Below are 16959 nucleotides of genomic sequence, written 5' to 3'. Positions count from 1 at the left end.
AAATTTTCCAGAACTCCCTCTCACCATTATAGACAGTCAAGTGTCACAGATGCTCTGTGAAACTGTGATTCGGTTCAAGAGCTTGAATAACCAGAGCTCCTTCAGAACCAGGCCATATTGAACTCTCCCATCCTTGTCACCATTTCACAGCATGTGCCTGGATCACACCACGGTCTTTTGCTCACCTCCGTTCTCCTCATGTCATGTCTATCCCTCTGCCTGATCCTGCTGTCTCTCCTTGTGGTATCCAGATATTGCCTGGTCTTGTCTTCCCCTTCAGTGATGGTCTCCCAGTCTCCACTGATAATCTTTTTTTTTTTTTTTTTGAGACAGTGCCTTGCTCTGTCACCCAGGCTGGAGTGCAGTGGTGTGATCTCAGCTCACTGCAACCTCCAACTTACGGGTTCAAGCGATACTCCTGCCTCAGTCTCCCGAGTAGCTGGGATTACAAGTGTGCGCCACCACACCTGGCTAATTTTTTGTGTTTTTAGCAGAGAGGGGATTAGTCATGTTGCCCAGGCTGGTCTTGAACTCCTGAGCTCAGGGAATCCGCCCACCTCAGCCACCCAATATGTTAGGATTACAGGCATGAGCCACTGTGTCCAGTCTCCACTGATATCTTGATTCTCAAAATTCTTTTTTTTTTTTTTTTTCCTGAGATGGAGTCTTGCTCTGTCACCCAGGCTGGAGTGCAATGGTGCGGTCTCGGCTCACTGTAACCTCTGCCTCCCAGGTTCAGATTCTCCTGCCTCAGCCTCCTGAGTAGCTAGCACCGCAGGCATCCACCACCACTTCCGGCTAATTTTTGTATTTTTAGTAGAGATGGGGTTTCCCCGTGTTGGCCAGGCTGGTCTCGAACTTCTGACCTCAGGTGATCCACCCGCCTTGGCTTCCCAAAGTGCTGGGATTACAGGTGTGAGCCACCACTCCCGGCCATCAAAATTCTCAATTTAGCACCTCATAGAATAATGGGATTTTATGGCTGAAAGGGATTGTAGAAGTAATCTGGTTCTTTGGTCTTTCATTTTATTCTGATTATTTTTGAGACAGGGTCTTGCTCTGTTGCCCAAGCTGGGGTGCACTGACATTCTTATGGCTCACTACAGCCTCGACCTCCCTGGCCCAGGTGATCTTCCCACCTCAACCTTCTGAGTAACTGGGACTATAGGCACACACCACCATGTCCAGCTTGTTATTAATATTTTTTTCATTTTTTTGTAGAGATGGGGTTTCACTATGTTGCCCAGGCTGGTCTCAAATTCCTGGCCTCAAGTGATCTTCCTGCCTTGGCCTCCAAAAGTGTTGGGATTACAGGTGTGAGCACCTTGCCCTGCATGTTTTATTATGTTTAATAATGAGGCATTGAGGCCTAGGAAAGCTTGGTGATTTGCTGTGAAGTAAATACCAGGATAATGGCAGAACTGAAACTAGAACTGATGTCTCTAGAATCTTAATTCACGATGCTTCCTTTTTCACTGTGAAAGCACATGTTATGTTATTGAGAGAAATTACTATTTGCAAAGGTTTACTCTTATTAAGCTAGTAATATTAGTCAAATGTCTGGGTTGTACTCCAGAAGGGAAAAATTAGTGTAGAAAGGTGTTTTCTGCCTTCAAAGATCTTCCCATTTTAAAGGTAAGAAAATCTTGCTGATAGCTGGCTATCTCCTTTGGGTACAAATTCCTGCTTAAAAAAAAAAAAAGCCAAATATATGGTGATTCTTTTTCTTTTTCTTTTTTTTTTTTTTTTTGAGACGGAGCCTCATCTGTTGCCCACGCTGGAGTGCAGTGGTGTGATCTCAGCTCACTGCAACCTCCGCTTCCTGGGTTCAAGTGATTGTCCTGCCTCAGCCTCCCGAGTAGCTACAGATGAGTGCCACCACACCCGGCTAATTTTTTTTTTTTTTTTAGACGGAGTCTCGCTCTGTCACCAGGCTGGAGTGCAGTGGCGCAACCTTGGCTCACTGCAACTTCTGCCTCCTGGTTTCAAGTGAGTCTCCTGCCTTAGCCTCCCGGGTAGCTGGGACTACAGGCGTGTGCTACCATGCCCAGCTATTTTTTTTTGTAATTGTATTTGTATTTGTATTTTTTTATTTTTTATTTTTATTATTATACTTTAAGTTTTAGGGTACATGTGCACAACGTGCAGGTTTGTTACATATGTATACATGTGCCATGATGGTGTGCTGCACCCATTAACTCGTCATTTAGCTTAGGTATATACCAATGGAACAGAACAGAGCCCTCAGATATAATGCCCCATATCTACAACTATCTGATCTTTGACAAACCTGACAAAAAGAAGAAATGGGTAAAGGATTCCCTATTTAATAAATGGTGCTGGGAAAACTGGCTAGCCATATGTAGAAAGCTGAAACTGGATCCCTTCCTTACACCTTATACAAAAATTAATTCAAGATGGATTAAAGAGTTAAATGTAAGACCTAAAACCATAAAAACCCTAGAAGAAAACCTAGGCAATACCATTCAGGACATAGGCATGGGCAAGGACTTCATGTCTAAAACACCAAAAGCAATGGCAACAAAAGCCAAAATTGACAAATGGGATCTAATTAAACTAAAGAGCTTCTGCACAGCAAAAGAAACCACCATCAGAGTGAACAGGCAGCCTATAGAATGGGAGAAAATTTTTGCAACCTACTCATCTGACAAAGGGCTAATATCCAGAATCTACAATGAACTCAAACAAATTTACAAGAAAAAACAAACAACCCCATCAAAAAGTGGGCAAAGGATATGAACAGACACTTCTCAAAAGAAGACATTTATGCAGCCAAAAAACGAAGAAATGCTCATGATCACTGGCCATCAGAGAAATGCAAATCAAAACCACAATGAGATACTATCTCACACCAGTTAGAATGGCAATCATTAAAAAGTCAGGAAACAACAGGTGCTGGAGAGGAGGTGGAGAAATAGGAACACTTTTACACTGTTGGTGGGACTGTAAACTAGTTCAACCATTGTGGAAAACAGTGTGGCGATTCCTCAGGGATCTAGAACTAGAAATACCATTTGACCCAGCCATCCCATTACTGGGTATATACCCAAAGGATTATAAATCATGCTGCTATAAAGACACATGCACACGTATATTTATTGCGGCACTATTCACAATAGCAAAGACTTGGAACCAACCCAAATGTCCAACAATGATAGACTGGATTAAGAAAATGTGGCACATACACACCATAGAATACTATGCAGCCATAAAAAAGGGTGAGTTCATGTCCTTCGTAGGGACATGGATGAAGCTGGAAACCATCATTCTCAGCAAACTATCGCAAGGACAAAAAACCAAACACCGCATATTCTCACTCATAGGTGGGAATCGAACAATGAGAACACATGGACACAGGAAGGGGAACATCACACATCGGGGACTGTCGTGGGGTGGGGAGAGGGGGGAGTGATAGCATTAGGAGATATACCTAATGCTAAATGATGTGTTTTTTTTGTATTTTTAGTAGAGACGGCATTTCACTATGTTAACCAGGATGGTCTCAATATTCTGAGCTCATGATCCGCCAGCCTCAGCCTCCCAAAGTGCTGGGATTACAGGTGTGAGCCACCATGCCTGGCTGTGATTATTTTTCTAATGAGAAAATTTCCTCTATCTCCCCCAAAAAGGCTTTTCTCCCCCCTCCAAGTTAAAATACATAAACTTTTGGCCTGGCACATGGTGAAACCCCATCTCTACTAAAAATGCAAAAAAAATTAGCCTAGTGTGGTGGCGGGTGCCTATAACCCCAGCTACTCAGGAGGCTGAAGCAGGAGAATTGCTTGAACCCAGGAGGCGGAGGTTACAGTGAGCCGAGATTGTGCCACTGCACTCTAGCCTGGGTGACATAGTGAGACTCAGTCTTGTAAAAAACAAAACAAAACAAAAAAAATATATACACACACACACATACTTTAAGGTCAAAAATATATATATATACACACACACATACACACATACTTTTAGGTCAAAAAAAGTCAGTTCGTGCTATTTAATATACTAATTTAGTCATACACATTTAAGATAACAATAAGAAAAATTCATTTTCCCCCCCACATACTCACCTCTCAACAGAGCATTTCTATTCTATTTTTCTTCACAAATATCTTTGACACCAATGTCTTTCGTATTCCTGGAGCCATTTTTTGAGTCATCAAGCAGATTCCCAAAGTAACTCATCCATACCCTTGGTTGTAAGATCCTGTCACTAAGATTTTCATCCTAAGCCACAAGCACCCATTTACCAAACATTGGATTTCCATTTGTTCTGTAGTATGTATATTATATGATTCAGTATAATAACTCACTTACTGTCTTTTTCAAGTAATATTTAAAAGGCATGTTTATAGATAGATCCAGACCTTCCAGTTGTTAGGACATAGCTCAGAAATTGTTTTACGTTCTTTGCTTTTTTTCAAAAAATAAAGCAGTGCTCTCAGGTTGCTTTCTTAAATATTGAAAACTAACACTGATTAAATTCCACGCTTCTGTGCCATCCCCAAATTTTGTATATTATTTTTCACAGTGAAGTCACTGAGAGACACTGGATCATATTAGAGTCTCAATAAAAGCTCAAATACAAGGCCAGTCCTTCTTTTCTACGGTGTAATCTTGGGGGAAGGGGAACCTTGACCTAAATTTAGATATCTTTGGTAACTCCATGCGAGGAAGCCCGTGTCCATGGACTTCCTCTTGATTGCTGTATTTTATGGCGTTTGCTCAGATATGACACTGAAGAAGTGGGTCATTATCAGTGCTATACCACTGTCCCCGAGGGAAACCCAGCCTGTGTCCTAATGATAGATACTGTCAGCCTTAACATGTTCATGTATCAGAAATCTTTTTATTTTCTTACACAAACAATATTTGCCATTGTGCTGCCGAATTGGAGTGACAGAGAATCGCACTGTGTTTGTTTAGACTTAAAAGCCTCGAGGGCTTGTGGAGCTATGCTAAAAATGGCATGGAGTGAGTACAAACAACTTCTTCACTCCGTGTACATTGATTTCTCCCTTGAGATCTTTTCTGTGTCTCTGTTGAATTTGTAGAAGTGTCAAAGTCAAACTTTAAAGTCAAACTTTAAGAAAATCACCTTTTTTTCCCCCGGTAGAATAGCTAATACAATAGTTAGCATATTTATATTTTCAGAAAGTTCAGACATGTCTGCTTTTGCAAATCATAGAATTGTGATAATTGGGAAAAATGATATCCATTAGAAACCTCTTATATGTTGCTGGTGAGAGTGCAAAGTAATATACAGTGATCTTTGAATTCAGAAGCCACTCGTGTTTTAAATGTGACGCTTTTCTGTAAATGCAGAATTCTTATAACCTGAAATTTGTCTCCCTTGTATCTACTGTTGTTTCCAGGGCTGTTCAAAGACTTCCCTTTTCACATTTGCATTTCTTGAGTATCCTGTGGTTTTCATAATAAAATGCAGCTTCTTCAGGGCTCCTGAGGGTGTGGAAGGCAGGTCCTTTGCTGGGCTGATTGCTCTTTTGGGGTCCTGGAGCCACCACACATCCTAGAGAGTAGAACTGGGAACAGATTTACAGTTTCAGTCTCCTCACAGGACTTTAGGATGGTGGTAGAATTGTTTTATTAGTTTATAGTCACTGTAGTAGGATTTACCGGAAATTGTTCTTACTCCTTGTTTTGGAAAAAATAATGTGTGATATTATAATCTTCGTTACTAAAAGCCTTCTTTTCTCTGTAGGATCAAAGTGCTTGACTTTGTTGGTTGAAATCCACCCTGTTAACAATGTGAAGGTTCTAAAGGCTGTGGATAGCTATATTTGGGTTCAGGTAAGTAAGCATGCCATTTATCACTTACCTCATTAATCAAAAGGTGTGCAGCCTAGAAGAATTGGGGTTTACAAAGTACTTTCACTCTATCATATTTAATCCTCAGAACAGTCTTGTAGACTACTATGGCTGGAAGTATCTACTCTTTCTTTGCAAGCATGGAAATTAACAACTCGAAGCTAGCTCCACCAACTCTGTTTGTTTCTTAGTAATGTAATATTTTCTCATGATAAAATATCAAATATTAAAACACATTTAAGGTAAGCTTTAAAATGGTCAATATAATGTATTTGCATGGTTGACAGATTAAGTATGTATGATTAAATGGCTTAATCCCTGAATTTATCAACTTCATGAGTTGATGCAGAAACTGCATGTATAATGTAGGTGGCATAGATACAGTCATTCCTCATTATTTGCAGATTCCATATTTGCATATTCTGCTACTCCTAAAATTTATTTGTAAACCCTAAATTAAACACTTATAGTACTTGGTCAGTTATTTGCAGATACATGCTGAGTGGTGAAAGAATTTGTCACCCAACATGGACATTCGCAATTGAGGTTGAACACGGCGATGCCCTGCCTTTTTTGCTTTAGCTCTCATACTAAAATGACAGTTGTTTTCATGGCCTAGTTCCATCTTTCAATTTTTGTGCTTTTTCCTGGCAATTTCACAGTTTAAACGGCTTCCAGGAATAGCGCTGAGGCACCGTCTAGTGTTCTAAGTGCAAGAAGGCTGTCAGATGCCTTAGGGAGAAAATATGTGTTTCAGATAAGCTTCATTCAGGCATGAGTTACTATGCTGTTGGCCGTGAGGTTAAGGAGTGTCTTTAAATAGAAACACACAAAACAAAGTTATATACTGATCTGTTGACAAACATGCTGTGACTAGAGGCTTCCAAGAATTTATCCTTGTTTGGGTTTGGATCATAATCCCAAAAGACAATCCTGAACACCATAATCCTGAATGTTGAAATCCTGAAAGGTCAAAAGTCTAAAGTCCCAAAAGCCATGATCACAGGATAGTTAGTATACACGAGTGTCTATACTTTCAAAACTGTGTATGTTATTATTGCCTATTTTATTGTATAAAGTGGACTATGAAGTGTTCTTTTGTGTTTTGCTTCTCAGATAAGTCTTCTTTTAAAAATGTCAATACATCTTTTAAATAACTTTTAAAATTATTTTCTTCCAGAATTATATTTTTGGGATTTTGATCTTTTGGGATTTCAATATTTAGGATTATGGCATTTGGGATTGTGTCTTTCAGGGGTTATGATCAACTCCCTTTGTATTTTCCCTAGAAACAATGGTTCAGTATTCAGTATACGACATATGTGGTGACTTTACAGAACATAACTACTGCAAATAATTTGAATCAACTGTGTGTGTTCACACAGTGCTACAGCATAATTTCCTTTCGCCTAATTTCACATTTTGTTACAGGGTCAAAATATCATTTCTTTTGGTCTAGCCAGAGTCAATTTGCACCACTCAAAGTATCTGCCTTTTTGTCCCCCAAGCTACTACCAGCCTCCACCCTATGGGCCTCCCTATTCCAGTGGGTTAGGGGAGAGGGTTGTCTCTCTCCTCCCAGGGTCCTCCCCTGTCAGCCAGTCCTTTCAGCTGCGCATTTCCCCGCCACTCCTGACAGCACTGTGGTCGCTCCTCAATTCCACATATGGCCTGGCCTGAAGCTCCCAAGCTGCATTCTCCTACCCTCAGGAAGCTACTCCGTCTACACTGTCATCAGTGTGGGGAGGCTGGGGACAGAGCACACTTCCCTTTTCTGGTCTGTTCTTTGGCTTCCTTAGCATCTTGTTAGGGCCATATAGATGGTAGAGACATGACTGAAGGATTGGGGTAACTAAAGGGAATTGGAGCATAGAAAGGGGAAAAGTTTTTAAAAGCAAGTGGTTGTATACATTGCGAATATATTAAAATCTACCAAAAATTGTATATATTAAAGTGGTTAAAATGGTAAATTTTATGTTATGTGAACTCAGTTTAAAAAAGTTAAAAGTGGCTGGGCGCAGTGGCTCATGCCTATAATCCTAGCACTTTAGGAGGCCAAGGAGGGCAGATTGCCTGAGCTCAGGAGTTTGAGACCAGCCTGGCCAACGTGGCAAAACCCCATCTCTACTAAAAATATAAAAATTAGCTGGGCGTGGTGGTGTGCTACTGTAATCCCATCTACTCGGGTGGCTGAGGTGGGAGAATTGCTTGAACCTGGGAGGCAGAGGTTGCAGTGAGCCAAGATCGTGCCATTGCACTCCAGCCTGGGCAACAGAGCGAAACTCCATCTCAAAAAAAAAAAAAAAAAAAAAAAGTTAGAAGTACGTGGAACAGGACAGCATCTATAGGCCAAAGGAAAAGTCCCAACCCAAATAAAGTAAAACTTGTACTAATTCTGTGGACCCCTCTCAGTCCCTAGCCCTGCCTTCTGCCCCCATGTCTCTGCCTCTGGAGAGAGAAACTCCTCCAAACCCCAGTGGCAAATCCCCGCCTTCTCCCTCCTGCCTCTAGAGAAATGACATCTACTGTCCATTGAGTTGGTCTTGCCCTGGGATCAATTTCCTTTTTCTTACAAAAACATCCATGGTGATCTCCAGCAGCACATTTCCCTAACTCTGCATGTGTAGTCTTGACAACCTACACAGAGGAGCTTCAGCAGGACAGTGGCAGGTGGGGCTTGGATCCCAATCCGGGACCCTTTGAGTGTTTCCTTCCAGCACAAGGTGTGTCTTCAAGATAGTTCCAGTGGGTAATTACACTCCCTCTACACACCGAGACTACAGACCTCCAAAGACCAATATTCATTCTAAGTCTAGCTCCATATTTGTGAAGATAAATTTTTCAAAGTAAATATAATCTGCATAGAATCCTACTTACAATACAAAAAAAATAACCTTGAGTGCTTTTGCAGAGCTGTGTCTGAATCCTGTCTACTTTTGGCTTCCAGGCCTTACTCTAGGACCACCTTATAATAGAAAGAAAAACAACACCTACCTGAACGGGACTTTTAAAATAACATTCTCCCTGATTGTCACAGGAAGACCAGGCAGAGGTTTAGAGGTTGGCAGTTATACCTCTTCAGCACCTCAGTCCATGTCACATTCCTAAGCAGGCATGCCCTGGCCACCTCTGTAGACCGGGAGGCCATACCATCTTCCATAGCAGCAGATATCTCCATATTTTGAGGCACTGAACATTTGTTCTCCCATCCTATATGTGGTGTCATTCATCTCTGCTTTTCCTCAACTCTGGTATACAAAGTATCTTGTTTGATGTGTGACATTTTACAAATTATGAGACAATTAGTTCTGTATTATTTTTGTAGCTGAATTCTGCATTGCTATTTTATAATTTTGACTTTATTGCTGTGAAGCATATGTTTTGCTTTTCATTTCTAAAAGGGAACTCAACTATAAATGTTCCAAAATTTGACTAGTACTATTTTTAATCTGATGTTATGCAAAGGTAGGACACTAGGAAATAATAAAAAATTGTCCTAAGTTTAGTGAGACTAATGACTCGGAGATTGGGACATAAAAGTTGTGCCCTTTTATATTACTTTCAAGTTTTGGGTGAGGAAAAGGACAAAATTCACGGGTCTTTCATGCTGCAAAATGAAATGGCTGGTTTACAATTGCCCTTTTGAGTCATCCTGTGACCAATTTTTCCTCATTATCACAGCTGACAGGGTCAGGACTTGTGTTGCTGGCAGCCTACTTTGTCCTGCAAACAGACACATAGTGGTGGGCTTATATGGGAGAGCACAGAGAAGGAGGAATGGGGTGGATTTAAGCCTTTTCTTCCTGGTGACAGTCGTTCTATGCTTTCAGACTTGTAAATCCTCAACTCATGTGACACCATGACTCACTGTTCTTTCTTGACAAGTTCTGGTTATGTTGTGCTTTGTCTCTTGGATGTGGAACTTTGGAAGTTGTCGTGGGGAATATATTTACTTGGCTCTCAAATTATATACTAGGTTTAGTTGCACGACTATATCGACCTCTGTGTGTGTGTGTGTGTGTGTGTGTGTGTGTGTGAAATAGAACATTTTGTATAAATGTTGTTTGCATTGTTTCTGATTGGTTTCAGAATCAAATATTCCAAATAGGAAGTACCATCCATAGAATTAGCTTCAACCTTAACATTTACTCTTTATTTTACTTTATTTTTAGACAGAGTCTTGCTCTATCACCCAGGCTAGAGTATTGTGGCATGATCTTGGCTCACTCCAACTTCAACCTCCTGGGTTCAAGTGATCCTCCCACTTCAACTTCCTGAGTAGCTGGGACTACAGGCACGTGCCACCACACTTGGCTAATCTTTTGTATTTTTTGTAGAGATGCGGTCTTGCCATGTTGCCCAGGCTGGTCTTGAACTCCTGAGGTCAAGTGATCTGCCTGTCTTGGCTTCCCAAAGTGCTGGGGATACAGGTGTGAGCCACTGTGCCCAGCCAGAAGCCTTACTGTTTAAATAAGTGAAGATAGTGTTGTATTTGAGATCAGTTCCCCTCTGGAAAACTGAGGTTCTGAAAGTGTTCTGTTTTCTTGCTTGTTTGACCTGCAATGTGTGTGTGCAGGTGATTCCCCTAAACTCTTCTGTGATTCCCAGTTTCTTCAATGGTATGTAATAGTACAGTCATCAAACACAACTTTGGAAATACTTGTTCAAGCAAGATAGTTGCTTACAATTATGATTAATTTCTTTTTTACAGTTTCTCTACCCACATATTGAAAGTCATCCTCTTCCAGAGAACCATCTGTTACTGATTTCAGAAGAGAAATGTAAGTGTATCTTTAGGTGGAATATGGGAATTTCATGAATGGCATATCGTCTCCTAGTGTGGTACATGATTGAATCTTCTAGATACCCACCTGCCATTGCCAAGGGTCTGCTAAGCTTTGATGTCCTTATGAGACCTGGAATTCCTTGGGAAGGGCTTTTCCTTTGGCCCCCAAGTGTTGTTCCCTTTGGCTCTGTTCAGCTTTCTCATCCTGGGAATGATGGGCTCTTGCATACATGGATCTGCAATTTTGTCCCATGGTAGAATGTTTGTAGAAAGTTGCATAGGTCATTTTTGTCATTTTTAGTTCATCTGTCTTTTGGATGTCTGTCATAGTGGATAACTATAATATGGAGATGCTTGGATGGAGAGAGGGGAAGATTTTATTAGCTAGAAGAATCCCATGGCAGAACTTGAGAAGACCTACTAACTTAGACAAGTTCAGGTAGAGGCAAATAAGTTTAGGACGTAAAAGGTTATGTCCTTCCATGATGATTTCAAGTTAGAGAGGGAGAGGAAGGACAGAATTTACTGGTGGAGCTTATCTAGGTAAGCTGTCTTTTGCATTACAAGATGAAACTGCTAGTTTATAGTTGGAAGGACAGGCTTGAGGGATAAGGCTTTGTTCAGTCTCTAAGCTCTTGCTCAGTTTTGTAACTAGGACCAGCAGAAGGTAAATATGGCTGAATTCAAATTGTTACTGATAGAAAGAGACCATCTACACAGATTGTCTTTAGTGTTCAGGGTTTTGTTCATGTGAAATTGACCTCTATTAAAATGCTTCCCCAAAATGTCTTGTATAATGAGTTTTTTATCTGGTATGTTCAAACAAACAAGTGTTTGGTATTTGGGAATTGAAGAATAAACTCTAAGTAAGCCCTTGTTAGCCCTATATAACGCTGATGGTATAGGGGAGTCAAGTACTTGCTGAGGGAACCCAGGGAAGCAGGAGGGCTAAATACTTCATGTATTGTTGATATTGAGGAGCAGAATAAATGCAGGACTTGAAATTAACTGTAAAGGGAGGATGGAGAAAAATGGGTTTTAAAAAGTTTTTGAACCTCTGTTGTGAGATTACAGTTTGTGATAGGGTTGTTTTTCTGGCCAGTTGTTCAATCTGCATTGCTTTTATAACAATGTTTTTACAAGAGTTAGGCAAAAATAGTACTCATATATTTCCTTAAGGTTAAATTATCTTTCTTTGTTTTTCTTTTAAAGATATTGAACAATTTCGTATCCATGTTGCCCAGGAAGATGGAAATAGAGTGGTAAAGATTTGAAATTCTTTTCGCTTCATAGTTTTTTTCCCAAAAAGAAGTACATTACTAGACTGCTAAAGATAAATTAATGTTATTGATATGTAATGTTTTCTTTATTTGATGACTTTTGAAGTATAGACTTGCTGTTTTAATGTGTGAAATGATACAAATATGTATGAAGTTAATTATCCCCTTTTTCTCTACCTCAACCCTTAACCTCAGTATCCTGAGGTAGCTAATAACAGCCTGTGTGTCTTTCCACAGCTTTTACCTTGCTCGTGCAAACCTATGCAAGGTTAGATGCACATATGTGGGGATTCAATTGTTTTTACCAAAGTAGAATCATGATACATATATTTACCTGCTGCTTTTGTGTTTACTTTTTGCTTAGCAGGTAAAAAGATCAGGAGTATCCCTATGGGTTACTAAAATAGAGATATAACTAATTGGTTATTTACTCTAATTTTTATATGTATCTATATGCATATCATGGGATCATACCATATATTTATACCATATATACAATCATACTATGTATCATGCCATATATGGGTTTCATAGAGTATAATTTTTTTTGCTTGTTTTCCACATGTACCTTTTTTTAAAATCTCTTTTGTTCACAACCTGGTATGTATCATACTTTTTTCCACACTAATACTAATCTCCTACCCCCACCTCTTACCCACCCAGGGGTTTATTATTCATTTTTTACTCATTCAGCTTTGTGGAATTACCTACAAGTAAACTAGAATAGCTCCAATTCAGTCTCTTTAGAAGTAGATAATAGTCCCTGGTGTGGATAGACATTCACTAAATTGCTAGTTTTTTGTTTTTGCTTTTGAATTATAAATCATCTTAAACCTTTTTTTCCTATAGCCTTATGTATTGGTACATATATTTCTTTGAGCTAAATCCTCAGGGATGGATTGTTTGATGGGTACATGCATTTAATAAATTCCAACAGATTTTTCCAGATTGCTTTCCAAAAAAACTTCTAACAATTGACAGTTTTAGAAGCAAAATGTAAGAGTACATGTTCCCTCAATTCATATCATGAAAAGGTATGTTTACCTTTTAAAAAATTTCCAATTGGATGAGTCTAAGTTGATAGCATATTATCTTAGTCTGTGTTTCCCTTAATATTAATGCATTTCAGCATCTTCTCCTAAGCCTACTGGCTATTTGATTTGCTTTTTTGAAAATTGTTTAGTTACATCCTTATCTGTTTTTCTACTGGCTTGTCTTTTTCTTGATAATTTGTATAGGATCTTAATATGTTATTGATATTAAAAATGATTTTCTTCAATATTTAGTCTGCATCAAAATTGTCTCTGAAGATTTTAACATTTCTCTGAAGATTTTAAAGTTAAATGAACAAATTGAAACAGAAAATGGAATTTATCAATTGTGTATCAGCTATTGAAAGCCTCAAATCAAGAAGCCTGGCTGGAAAATTGCCAGGAGAAAGTATGTCACTGGAGCTCTGGGCTACCATTGTCCCGCAGGGGCTAAGTGGATGGGAGCACAAGGACAGACGGATGGGAGCACAAGGACAGAGAGGGCCAGGAGTCAGAAGAGGGTCAAGCCCAAGAGGAAAGATCAAGGCTGAATCCCAAAGCCAGTGATGAGAATTTAGGAGAGAAATAAACAAGCAAGTTGGGGTCAGGAACTGGGAGTGAGCATAGACAGGGGACTGGCTGGTTAGAAGAGGGCTTGAGAGCAAAAAGAGAGAGAGAGGCAGACAGACACACACTGGGAAGAGTGATGGAGGGGACACCTGTCAGCAGCCCAGAAAAGATTCTGCCATTCAGGATGGTGCAGCTTCAGCATTCCTTAATTCACATGTGTTCTTCCAAGAAGTACTTCTGCCTTCATTCTTAAAGGCTTAGATGACAGCTTCACACAGCATAATACCATCTCTATCATGCAGGGATGTTGCAAAGAATATGCAATTCCACATATTCTTTGCAACATCCCTGCATGATAGAGATGGTATTAGGCTTATCCCTATTTTTACAGAGAAGACAGCAACCAAGACTCACAGAGGTGAGGTGACTCTAGAGAGGAACAAAACTGAGATTTGAACCTGGGTATGCCACAATCTGACATTCATTTTCTTGTTAGTACATACCTTTACCTGGAACGGTTCTCAGATCTACTCCAACTCAACAAATTTCAGAAAAATGATTGTCCAAGGTTTAGAGACAGACAGGTCCTCTTGGATCTTTTCTCTGGCATCACTTTCCTCTTGTCTAAATATAATGGACACGGTAAGCGGAAATAGTGGTTTACAACTCTTTATGCCACATGGCCCCCCTCAAGTTGCAAGTTACCATCGGTGGAGAAATCCCTATTAGGATTAGGGAGGGTTTAGGCATGAATATGGACCATTCTGGTGTTTCCTTTTTTCCTCATTTCTTCTACCCCAACCTGTCTTTATTCTTTACTCATCTATCTCAATGTAGATTACTTTTGCTTGATAAGCATTTTGAGGAAAGTTAATTCTTAACTGCTTCTGTTAAATTATTTCGAGGTCAGCTGATGCACTGAAAGGGCACTGGGAGGATTCCAGGACGTGGATTCCAGACCTTGCAGAACTAACTATGCAGCCTAATCTAACTGCTCAGGACCTCAGTTTTCTTACCTGTTAAGGGGTTGAATTGCATGGTTTCTAGAATCTCCTGATTTTAATGTTCCATAGTTCTGACTTTGTTACTTAGTAAACAAATATTTCAAATTTACTCTTGCACACCTTATTTCATTTTCTGCCTTTGTTTTTTTTTGTTGTTTTTTGTTTTGTTTTGTTTTTTATTTTTATTTTTTTTGAGATGGACTCTTGCTCTGTCACCCAGGCTGGAGTGCAGTGGTGGGATCTCGGCTCACTGTAACCTCCGCCTCTTGGATTCAAGCGATTCTCCTGCCTCAGCCTCCCGATTAGCTGGGATTACAGGCATGCACCACCATGCCTGGCTAATTTTTGTATTTTTTTAGTAGAGATGGGGTTTCACCATGTTAGCCAGGCTGGTCTTGAACTCCTGACCTCAGGTAATCCACCTACCTCGGCCTCCCAAAGTGCTGGGATTACAGGCATGAGCCACCGTGCCCGGCCCATTTTCCGCCTTCCAAACAAACATTCCTTGAGCACTGTTACATGCTATAAACAGTCAATGCATTGATAATAGAAACGTGTTGTAGAAGAGTGCGTACTCACTGGGGGAGGCTTATAGCATTAATTAAAATGTAGTTGTCAAAGCAGCATGCCAATGCACCATAGGAAAACAGGTGAGGATTATACTACATCTTGGGGATGTGAGGGAAGGCTTTGTGTAGAACACAATGTGTAAGTCAGGTCTTGAAGAATGAGTAGTTAAGTATTGCTGAGAGATGGGCAATATCATCATACTCATCATGGAAGACATAAAGGTGAGAGGCATGCCCAAAGCTGCATGGTTGGTTTATGGCCAAATTGGGGTCATTGCCTACTACTTTCCACTGTCAGGCCTGAGTTTTTCCTTGGCATCACAGCCTCTGTCTTTGGTAGTGGAGGGCTCTTGTCTGCAGAGGCTTGACTTAAGAGAGTTAGGTACAGAACAGTAAGTTCCGAATCTTCTATTAATGCAGCTATTGATTTGTGGGAGGTGTGGTGTTGTCTTCAACAGCCTCAGCCTGTCTGCTAAACTAAGAGCAAGAATAAAATCATATATTATACGTGGGAAGAAGAGGAGGCAATGAAATGATGTCTTAAAACATTTCTGGAAAGACTGTGTATACTAGGGGTGGGGAGCTTCTAACAGTGAACTGTGGAAATATTTACATGTATCATAAAGATAGACATGGAAAATAATTATGAATTCCAGATATGTTCTCCTTTAAAAGTTATTCATACTTTTTTTTTTTTTTTTTGCATTTTTAGGTGATTAAAAATTCTGGCCATCTCCCAAGAGACAGAATAGCTGAGGATTTCGTTTGGGCTCAGTGGGATATGTCAGAACAGAGATTATATTACATTGACCTGAAGGTAAAAAACTAGTTCATGGGCACTCCTTTTTTTTTTTTTTTTTTTTTTTTTACAAAAATATTAATTGTCTTGCTCTCTTGCTGAGGCTGGAGTGCAGTGGTGTGATCATAGCTCACTGCAGCCTTGAACTCCTGGGCTCAAGTGATGCACCTGCCTCAGGCTCTTAAAACATGGATTACAGGCATGAGCCATAGTGCTTGGCCCCAGCACTCTTTTTTATAAGAACAATTTGATTTTGACATTATTATTACTGCAGTTCACTAATCATTACATTTTCATTGATGGAAATAGTGAAGTTTTATTAAACATAATGAAAATATTTTCATTATTGTTTGCTTCTTGACTGCTTCCTTTTCTTTTTTTCCTGGTTTTTTAATATGCCATTCTGTTTTCTCTTTTAGAAATCAAGGAGTATCTTAAAATGTATCCAATTTTATGCTGATGAGAGGTATAACTTAATGGTAAGTCCAGAAAATGATCACACTACAGGAAAGTTTATGATACATTACTCTCTTTTTTCTTTTCTTTTTTTTTTTTTTTGAGATGGAGTCTCACTCTGTCGCACACGCTGGTGTGCAGTGGCGCGATCTCGGCTCACTGCAAGCTCTGCCTCCTGGGTTCACGCCATTCTCCTGCCTCAGCCTCCTGAGTAGCTAGGACTACAGGCACCCGCCACCACGACCAGCTAATTTTTTTTGTATTTTTTTGTAGAGACAGCGCTTCACTGTATTAGCCAGGATGGTCTTGATCTCCTTACCTCGTGATCCACCTGCCTCGGCCTCCCAAAGTGCTGGGATTACAGGCATGAGCCACTGCGCCCAGCCTATAGATTACTCTCTTTTAAGAGAATTGTTATCATAAGCAGCGCTTTAGCATTCCTGATGGTTGTGTTAGTTACTCGTATGAGCAAGTAAAATTAGTTCTTGCCACCTCCAGGCTTCCACTCTATAACAAATCCAGTTAATGTAGGTCATTAGAAGAACACACACCAGAAATGTCCAGTAACTGAATGCTTCACATCAAAGAAAAATGTGTAAGTGGGGATTAGTAGAAGGTGT

General features: G+C 40.0%; 1 protein-coding gene across 22 annotated transcripts in view; it reads left to right on the top strand.

The window, feature by feature from the left end:
* Nucleotides 1-16959, top strand: part of GSAP (gamma-secretase activating protein) — a 105915-nt gene that overhangs the window by 23545 nt on the left and 65411 nt on the right. For 21 of the 22 annotated variants that reach the window (XR_010158552.1, XR_010158551.1, XM_063814576.1 and 18 more), the window contains 5 exons: nucleotides 5738-5826; nucleotides 10556-10625; nucleotides 11843-11892; nucleotides 15797-15901; nucleotides 16303-16362. Coding sequence is in view for 20 of the 22 variants with exons in the window: in XM_016945993.3 (XP_016801482.1) it covers nucleotides 5738-5826; nucleotides 10556-10625; nucleotides 11843-11892; nucleotides 15797-15901; nucleotides 16303-16362 (374 nt within the window). In the remaining 2 variants the exon portion in view is untranslated. Of the gene's footprint in view, nucleotides 1-5737; nucleotides 5827-10555; nucleotides 10626-11842; nucleotides 11893-13196; nucleotides 13351-15796; nucleotides 15902-16302; nucleotides 16363-16959 lie in introns of those variants that run through there. The other variant, XM_063814581.1, reaches the window with a different exon arrangement.

Source organism: Pan troglodytes, chromosome 6 (assembly GCF_028858775.2).
Source record: "Pan troglodytes isolate AG18354 chromosome 6, NHGRI_mPanTro3-v2.0_pri, whole genome shotgun sequence".
NCBI classification, from domain to species: Eukaryota; Metazoa; Chordata; class Mammalia; order Primates; family Hominidae; genus Pan; species Pan troglodytes.
The sequence above is the reverse complement of the archived record's forward strand: the minus strand, read 5'-3'. Positions and strand labels throughout refer to the sequence as shown.